This window comes from Apium graveolens, chromosome 8 (assembly GCF_009905375.1).
Source record: "Apium graveolens cultivar Ventura chromosome 8, ASM990537v1, whole genome shotgun sequence".
In the NCBI taxonomy this organism is placed as follows: domain Eukaryota; kingdom Viridiplantae; phylum Streptophyta; class Magnoliopsida; order Apiales; family Apiaceae; genus Apium; species Apium graveolens.
The window spans coordinates 206843405-206853052 of record NC_133654.1 but is presented as its reverse complement, the minus strand read 5'-3'; the positions used below and the strand labels follow the sequence as shown (position 1 = coordinate 206853052).

Below are 9648 nucleotides of genomic sequence, written 5' to 3'. Positions count from 1 at the left end.
ATACATTGACTGGTCCAAACAAATCCATATGTAGCAGCTGTAATGGTTCATCAATTGTTGTTTCAAGCTTCTTCTGAAATGATGCTTTCCTTTGTTTGCCTTTCTGACAAGCATCACACAGACCATCCCTTGAGAATTCAACAAGAGGAATTCCTCTTACTAAGTCCTTTTTGACTAGATCATTCATTGTCTTGAAATTCAAATGGGATAGCTTCTTGTGCCATAGCCAACTCTCAACTGAACTTGCTTTGCTGAAGAGACAAGTAATAGATTCTGCATCTGTAGAGTTGAAGTCAGCTAAGTACACATTTCCTTTTCTAACTCCAGTTAGAACCACTTTGTTGTCTTTCTTACTAGTGACAACACAGGCTTCAGAATTGAAGGAAACTGTATTCCCTCTATCACATAGTTGACTGATACTCAGTAAGTTGTGCTTGAGACCATCAACTAATGCAACTTCTTCAATGATGACATTCCTTGTTGAAATCAAGCCATATCCCATAGTAAACCCTTTGCTGTCATCTCCAAAGGTTATGCTGGGGCCAGCTCTCTCTTTAAACTCTGTGAGCAGGGAGAAATCTCCAGTCATGTGTCTTGAACAACCACTGTCCAAGTACCATAGATTTCTTCTATTTTCCTGCACACCACAAAATCAATCAATTTGATTTTGGTACCCAAGTTTCCTTGGGTCCATTCTTGTTAGCCTTTCTCCTAGACTTCATTCCTCCTGCATCTTTAGACTTAGGTGAGTTTGAGTCAACCTTGGTCTTAGATGTGGTTGGTTGAGGTGTAGGGTTAGTCACAACATTATCCAGCACATTTATAGAATTATTAGGCATGGATTGTGCATACATGTTATTCCACATTGGCATATTGTATGGCATTTGAGGCATACTGAATGCAGCAAGATAAGGATTGTTAAAATATGGCATGTTTGCATAATGTGCATAAGGATTTTGTTGAGACATAACAGGCATAGCATGTAGAGGTGATACAGACATGTTAGGCATGGAAGAGGGTACAGTTATGGGAGATTTCTTAATAGATTTACAATTAGCAGATAGATGATTAACACTACTACAATGCACACAGCTTTTTCTAGGAGCATACTTATCAGGTGTGTAATTGTTATGTTTGTTAACTCCTACCTTCCCATTTCTGTTGGATTTCCTTTTGGATTCCTTTTTATCCTCAACCATCTTGAGCCTATTGTTTAACTGTTCTAAGGTCATGTGCCCTACATTCACCTTTCTGACATCTTTGGATGTGTTTGCTTCTTCTTTGACAAAGTTCTTTGAAGTTGAACCAAACTTTTTGTTGAGTTTCTTTAGATTTTCTCTTTTAGAAACATCTGCCTGTTTTAATTGAGGAACCTTCAACGGATGTTCCTTTTCTTCCTTCAACGGATAACTTTCATCATCCGTTGATTCCACATCCGTTGACAGTCCATCAATTAATTCCAGTTTCTTTTTATTTTTATCCCAGGCAGTTTCACAGAATGATTCAATTCCTTGGACTTTGGCAATTTGAGCACTTACATCCCTAGATGTTTTCCAGGCTTTAATCACCTCTTGCTCTTTCTCTAATTGATTGGAAAGTATTTCTACTTTCTTAACAGATTCAGCTAGTTCATTCTCAACAGATATACAATGCAATTTGGTTTTCTCTAGGTCAATCAACTTATTTTCTAACACAGTATTTCTATTGCTTAAAAACAGATTGTTCTCTTTGATCCTACTATTTTCTTTAGCAAGAGATTTAAGAGACACACGCAAATGATACAATTCAGTAGACATGTCATTGAAAGCATCATTGCACTCTTCTTTAGTAAGCTGTGTTAAATCAGTAGTGATTACCTGATTGCTTGATGAACTAACTTCGTTTTCTTCAGAATCAGCCATGAGAGCAAGGTTGACATAATCTACATCTTCATCCTCTTCATCTCCATCAGCTGCCCAGTCCTTTTCTTGAGTAATGAAAGCCCTTTCCTTCTGTTTGAGCAGATCAAAATATTTCTTTTTGTAATCTACTTGTTCAAATTTCTTCTTTTCAGAGGTTGGCTTTCTGCACTCACTTGCAAAGTGTCCACTTATACCACAATTAAAACACTTGAACTTGGATTTGTCCACCATGTTCTTATAGGGTTTAGTGGCTCTTGTGTTTTTCCTGAACTTCATCTTTGCAAATCTCCTGGACAGAAATGCAAGATGCTCATCAATACCATCAGAGTCATCTTGACTGGAGTTGTCTTCATTTTCAGCAACTTGCTCTTTACCCTTGTCTGATTCTGGATTTCTTACACCATCTTTGGAGCTTGATGTAGATCTCACAGTTTCTTTTCTGCATGCTTTCTCATTTTCAGCTACCAATGCAACTGAACCTCCTTTCTTTCTCCCCCTCTCCAATACCTCATCATGTTCCAACTCTAGTTCATAAGTCTTCAAGATTCCATATAATCTTTCAAGAGTAAAGTCCTTATAATCCTGAGAGTTTCTTAAGGAAACAGTCATGGGTTTCCATTCCTTTGGTAAGGATCTCAAAAATTTAAGATTTGAATCCTTCACCTGGTACACTCTACCATACAGCTTCAGTCCATTCAACAGCTTTTGGAATCTATTGAATGTGTCATTTAAAGATTCATTCTCTTCAAAATGAAAGTACTCATACTGTTGAATGAGAAGCTGCATTTTGTTCTCTTTTACTTGTTCTGTACCTTCACACAGCAGCTGAACTGTGTCCCAAACCTCTTTGGCAGTTGAACAATTTATCACATTATCAAACATATCCTTGTCAAGACCATTAAACAAAATGTTCATAGCCTTCTTATCCTTGTGGACTTCTTCTGTGTCTTCCATTGTCCATTCTGCTCTAGGTTTTGGAATGGATTGACCAACGGCAATTGTGGCCGTAGCAACTGTGGCTACTTTGTGGGGAATGTGAGGACCATTCTCAATGCAGTTTACATAACCTTCATCTTGGGAGAGTAGATGAAGGTGCATTTTCACCTTCCAGTGGTGATAACTGTCTTTGTCAAGAACTGGGATCTTTACTCCAATATCCTTCTTACTCATCTTTGTTAGATTCCAAGATCTTTAAACTCTTTGTGTGTCAAGAGCAGGCTCTGATACCAATTGTTATTCCTAGAGGACTAACAATGAGATTTACAGAAGGGGGGGGGGTTGAATGTAAATCTCAAAACTTTTTCAGGTTTTGAGAAGTTTATTAAAGCAGTGTGTTCTAGATGAACAAGTGTATGAATTGCTTTGAGCTAATGCAGACAGATATATATTCAAACACAAAATGTAAGGAACACAACAAACTTTAAAAACTTTTCTGGTGGATTTGTTGTTCCACCAGAGATGGTATATTAGAAAATCTGTGTTCAACAATGTTGATCACAGCTGCATCCTAGTACAAACTAGATGAATTTTCTCTCAAGAAATTTCTTAACAGCTCTGGAAAATCTCTTTCTAATTACTAGCTTCTTCTTGGTTTATATATTACCAAGTGTACAAGTGAAAAACAATATAAAATTACAATAGTAAAATAAGTTCTTCACTTGCTTCTTTTCCAGTTCAATCAAGTACTTTGTTGACTATTGCATCTTTGTACTAAAGAAGAACGGCTGCTTTTTCTGTTGATCCTGAAATTCGGCTACCACATCTCAGTTTTCTCTGTCAACCCATGTGCCTCTGTTTGTAGGTACAACTACCACTTATCAACGGCTAATTAGCAGAACATCCGTTGAAGCTTTCATCCGTTGATGACTTCATCCGTTGAAGGATGTTATCCGTTGAAGCTTTCATCCGTTGATGCTCTCATCCGTTGAAGGATGTTATCCGTTGAAGCTTTTAGAGACATCCGTTGAAGCTTAGCTTCTCATCCATTGAAGGTCTTTAAGTCATCCGTTGATACCACTTCATTTATACAAAATTACAAGGCATGAAATATTTACAATTGGCCTTCCTATCTGCATATCATCTAGTAGTCAACATGACTCATAGTTTCTCTCAACTTCTAAGAATTACATTTTAAATACAGAGGCTGAAATATGCTACAATACTAGACTTATTTCTAAGTAAAGCTACACCATCAACGGATAGCCAAAGTGGTCTTATCCGTTGAGGCTACAGACACTAAATTTCTACTTAAGTGTTTTGTTAAACATATCATCAAACTAATGCACATATATTCCTAACAGGATCCTTTAAGGAACTGAGTCAAGCTTTTATCAAGCAGTTCATAAGTGACAGAGTGCACGAGAAGAGTTCAGCATCTCTCATGGACATAGTCCAAGGGGCGAAGGAGTCCCTGAGAGAATATCTCAATCGATTTACGAAGGAGGGTTTGAAGGTCCCTGATCATGATGATAAAGTAGTTATGATAGCCCTGCAGCAAGGGACTATAGATGAATTCTTTAAGATGTCCCGGGCTAAGTGCCCTCCCGAAAGTATGCCGCAGCTCCAGGATAGAGCCGGAAAGTATATCAAGGTAGAGGAGAGTATAAAGAAGACAGCTGTGAATATTGAACCTACTGGAAATAAGAAGAGGAAGACGCATCAGGAATACGATGGTTAGGACAAGTATCCATGAATTGGTAAAAGCTCAGACTCCTCATCTTTTAAGAAGAATCAGCAACTAAGGTTCGCTGAATATGCAAGGTTGAATGCTCCAATGAGCCAAATCCTTATGGAAATTGAAAAGGATAAAGACTTCAAATGGTCGAAGCCACTAAGTGGAGACCCCAAGAAAAGAGACAAGAGTCGGTACTGTAGGTTTTATAAAGATGTCGGTCATGATACTGACGATTGTAGACAACTCAAGGATGAGATTGAGTATCTGATCCGAAGGGGAAAGTTTGGACGTTTCACCAAGGGTAAGAGGCCGGAGGCTAGAAGAAAGATAATGATCGAAGAGATGATGATCGAAGGGGTAACGACAGAGATCGCAACCCACAACCCCGAGGGCCAGTATTCAATATGATCTCAGGAGGACCTACAACAACTGGTACTATAAAAAACTCCTCAAAAGCTTATACAAGAGAAGTGATGAGAATAGTTGGAGAGCCATCTAAGCATTCTAAGTCAGAGATGACACTTGAATTTGGTGACCCAGACCTTGAAGGTTTGAAATTTCCTCAGGATGATCCTCTGGTTATCACTCCGATAATTGGAAATTGTCCTGTTATGAGGGTCCTAGTGGACAATGGAGCTTCTATGGACATTCTATTCCATGACACATACATAAGGATGGGCTACAATGATTCTCAGCTAACTCCATCCGATGCGCCCATCTACGAGTTTAACCATGTAGAATGCAAAGTCGAAAGAGCAATACAACTTCCTGTAACCATCGAAGAAGAGCCCAGGGAGGCCACACGGATGTTGAACTTTCAGGTTGTCAAGGCAGCCTCTACTTACAATGTTATCATGGGTAGAATAGAGATCCATGCTTTTAAGGCTGTGCCCTCAACTTACCATGTGGTACTGAAGTTCCCAACTAGAAATGGTGTTGGAGAAGCAAGGGGAAATCAAAAGATGGTCCGTAGTTACTATGTTGCAGCACTTAGGCCCGATGGAATAGGCAGCAGGTCCTCCTCATAGAAGTCATGGATGTCTAAGAGAATGACGAACTACGAGGAAAGCCAGCTGATGACTTGGTCCCAATTCCCTTAAATCCCTTAGACCCGGAAAAGGTCACATATATTAGGGCATCTTTGGACAAGCCATTGAAGGGTCGAATGACAACTTTCTTCCAGGAGAACAATAATTTATTCGCTTGGACTGTAGCTGATATGCCTGGGATTGACCCGAACCTTATAACTCATAGGTTGAACGTTGATCCAACTCGGAAGGCTGTAAAGCAAAAGAAGAGAGCTTATGCCCCTGATAGGCTGGAGGCCATTAAATAGGAGGTAGAGAAGCTTTTAGAATCTAGATTTATTGAGGAAGTACAATTCCCTAAATGGTTGGCCAACCCCATAATGGTTAAGAAGGCCAATGGAAAGTGGAGGATGTGCATATACTTCACTGACTTGAATGATGCTTATCCCAAGGACTGTTACCCCTACCGAGGATTGATACCCTGATAGATGCCACTGCTGGAAACAAAATGCTAAGCTTTATGGATGGCTTCAGTGGTTACAATCAGATTAGAATGCTTAAGGATGACACCTCCAAGGTATCTTTCATAACTGACTTTGGTGTATTCTTTTATCTTGTTATGGCTTTTGGACTTAAGAATGCAGGATCTACTTTCGAAAGACTGGTAAACAAGATATTTGCCCATTTAATTGGGGAGACCATGGAGGTCTATGTTGATGACATGTTAGTCAAAAGTCTAAGCAAGACCGATGATATTAGTCACCTTAGAGAGGCATTTGAAGTGCTGAGGCACCACAAGATGATGTTAAACCCAGCCAAATGTGCTTTTAGTGTTGGGACTGGAAATTTTTGGGTCATATGGTCTCTAAGAGGGGAATAGAGGCCAATCCGACAAGATCAAAGCCATCCTAGACATGGAGCCACCACGCTCCATCAAGGACGTTCAGAAGCTGATGGGAAGAATCGCAGTTCTAGGGAGGTTCATCTCCAAGTCTGGAGACAAATGCCTGCCCTTTTTAAAAACCCTTAAGAAGGTAAAGGACTTTGAATGGACAGCTGAGAGCCAAGAGTCCTTTGAATAGCTGAAGAAGTACGTGACTGAAGCCCCGTTGTTGGCTAAACCAAGTCTGGGTGACACTCTTTATTTATACCTCGCGGTATCCGAACAAGCCGTGAGTGCAGTCCTCGTGAAGGAAGAGCAGAAGCTCTAGAAGCTGTATACTATGTAAGCAAGGTGCTCCATGGAGTAGAATTGAATTACTCCACCACGGAAAAATTTGAACTTGCTCTCATAGCAGCCTCGAGGAAGTTGAAACCCTACTTCCAGGCTCACAAGATCGAAGTCCTGACAGACCAACCTTTAAGGAACAATCTTTATAACCCAAAGGCTAGTGGAAGGCTCATCAAATGGGTGATTGAGTTAGGAGAATTTGATATCAAATACAAGCCTCGAACGGCCATCAAGGCTCAGGCCTTAGCAAACTTCATGGTCGAATGCACCATTAACGACCAAGAAGTTGAGGGGCAAGAGATAGTAATCCCAGAAGGAGGAGAGAAGGAGAAGGATGAAGAAACAACCTTGAAAGAGTATTAGGTTCTCCATTTTGACGGAGCGTCCAAAATAAAATCTAGTGGTGCAGGCCTAGTCTTTCAAAGCCCTGATGGGTTTATGATTGAATATGCTTTGTAGTTAGACTTCCCGACTATGAATAATGAAGCAGAATATGAAGCATTGATAGCTGGCTTAGGCTTGGCTAGAGCCGTGAGGGCCAAAAACCTGAAGGTCTGTGGAGACTCGAGACTTATAGTTACTCAATTTAATGGGAGTTTGAGGTCAAAGATAATACTATGGCCAAGTACCTGAGAGTCGTAGAGGGAATACTGACTCAGTTTGATGAATGGTACGCAGAACATGTTCCAAGAGAGGAGAACACTACGGCGGATGCCTTGTCTCAGTTTTCCTCATCTGAAATCAAGAATTATCCAAGAAGTATTTACTTCCAGGTCTTGAAGACCCCTACTATTCATGTCATAAATCTGATAGCGCTGATTGGTATGGCAAGCTGTTGGATAGGCCCGATCAAAACCCACTTAGAAACTGGGTGGCTCCCCGATGATGCCCAGGAGGCACGCAAGCTGTTGGTTAGAGCATTGAGATACTCATTTATTGAAGGCCTTCTTTACAAAAGGTCCTTTTTTATCCCGTATTTGAAGTGCTTAAGACCTCTTGAAGCGGAGGAGGCACTCAAAGAAGCCCACGAAGGGATTTGTGGATAACACTTAGGGGGCAGGGCCCTCGCTCACAAGATAACTCGGGTGGGGTTCTACTAGCCAACTGTGCTAGCTGATGCAAAGGCTTATGTGAAGAGATGCAACAGATTCCAGAGGCACGCCCCGATTGTACGATAGCCCATAGAGAGGCTTACGTCGATTAGCATACCCATCCCTTTCGCAATGTGGGGAATGGACATACTTGGACCATTTTCTATAGCATCGGGACAGAGGAAGTTCATTGTGGTAGCCATAGACTACTTTACAAAGTGGATTGAGGCTAAGGTACTAGCCAAGATAACCACCAACTAAATTACCCAATTTTTCTGGGAGAATGTGATATGCCGATTTGGAATCCCACGCATCCTTATCATCGATAATGGGAAACAATTTGATAATGCAGAGTTTAGAGAGTACTGCGATGATAACAGCATAGAACTTCGCTTCACCTCCGTTGCACATCCTCAGGAAAATGGGCAAGCGGAAGTTGCTAACAAAATCATCCTTGATGGACTTAAGAAGAGGGTTGAACGCTCGAGAAGCACTTAGGTGGATGAGCTTCTGCCTATACTATAGGCATATCGAATAACCTGCAAAGTGGCAACGGAAACGACCCCATTCATGCTGGCTTGCGGAGCCGAGGCAGTGGTGCCCCTTCAAATCACTCATGGATCCCCTAGGATCGAAGCTTATGAGCCAGAGATAAACGAAGAAGGCATGAAGCTCGCTCTTGATCTCATTGATGAGGTCAGGGATGAGGCCAACGCCCGCAATGCAGAGCATCAATGAAGAGCCTCCCTCTATTATAATAGACGGGTTAAAGAAAGGTTCTTTCAACGGGGAGATTTGGGTCTGAGGAAGATTGAGGCATCAGGATAGGGGAGAGAGGAAAACTAGCCCCCAACTGAGAAGGACCTTATAAGGTCAGGAAGACACTGGGATGAGGATCCTAAAAGTAAGATACCCTGAATGGTGATGAAGTGCCTCGCACTTGGCATGCTTCAAACCTGAAGGTTTATTATGTTTAGGACATTCACTACATGTTCCTAGTATTTAGTATTAAGTTTATGAATAAGGTCGACGAAACCATCTTATGTAAGGGTTGAACCCATTTCTTAGAGATTTTATCTACCAATTTATTTAAGTACGAGCATCTAAAAAATGCGAGTCTCGAAGGACCAAATGCCAAAAATAAAAGAAAAGTATAAAATGAAATTAAACGTAGTGCATAGATAAAAGATCCCGAAGGATCATAAGTTAAAGTCCCAAAGGACCAATAGCTTACAGACCAATAAGTTTTAAATTAGCAAATTCTGAAAATAAAAGCCACATATGGCAATCAAGGACGTACAAGGCCACATCATTCACTCATCAGAAGAGTCCTCCCCCTCACCATCCGAGCCTTCCTCAAAAGAAGAACCACTGCTCCCTGAAATTGGCTCCCTCATCTTCCCTCGAAGGGCTGCCCTAGACTTAGGGCTACCCGAGGGGGCTTTGCCTTTAGAGCCTGATCCGGAACTCGAGTGACTAGAGCTCAACTGGGGCCTCATGCGAGGAGTCGAGGGCACGGATCCGTAAGCTTGCCCAGATAAGTCCATGACAGGAAGCTCCTAAGGGCAAGATAGAAGGATTTGATCAACCACATCCGGCCATATGCCTTGAGCGTCCTTAATGCCCCTATTCCAACCTATTTCCAGGTTAACAGGGCGCATCTCGTCATCGTGCCCGTCCATCATCGTGGTGAACCTGGTGGATATGTGATAAGCAGCCTCAA

The 9648-nt window shown here is 41.3% G+C and overlaps 1 protein-coding gene across 1 annotated transcript; it reads left to right on the top strand.

The window, feature by feature from the left end:
- Nucleotides 1-7451: 7451 nt before the first annotated feature.
- On the top strand, nucleotides 7452-7880 carry LOC141680281 (uncharacterized). The gene has a single exon (XM_074486549.1). The coding sequence runs from the start codon at nucleotides 7452-7454 to the stop codon at nucleotides 7878-7880; it is 429 nt and encodes a 142-aa protein (XP_074342650.1).
- The last annotated feature ends 1768 nt before the right edge of the window (nucleotides 7881-9648 follow it).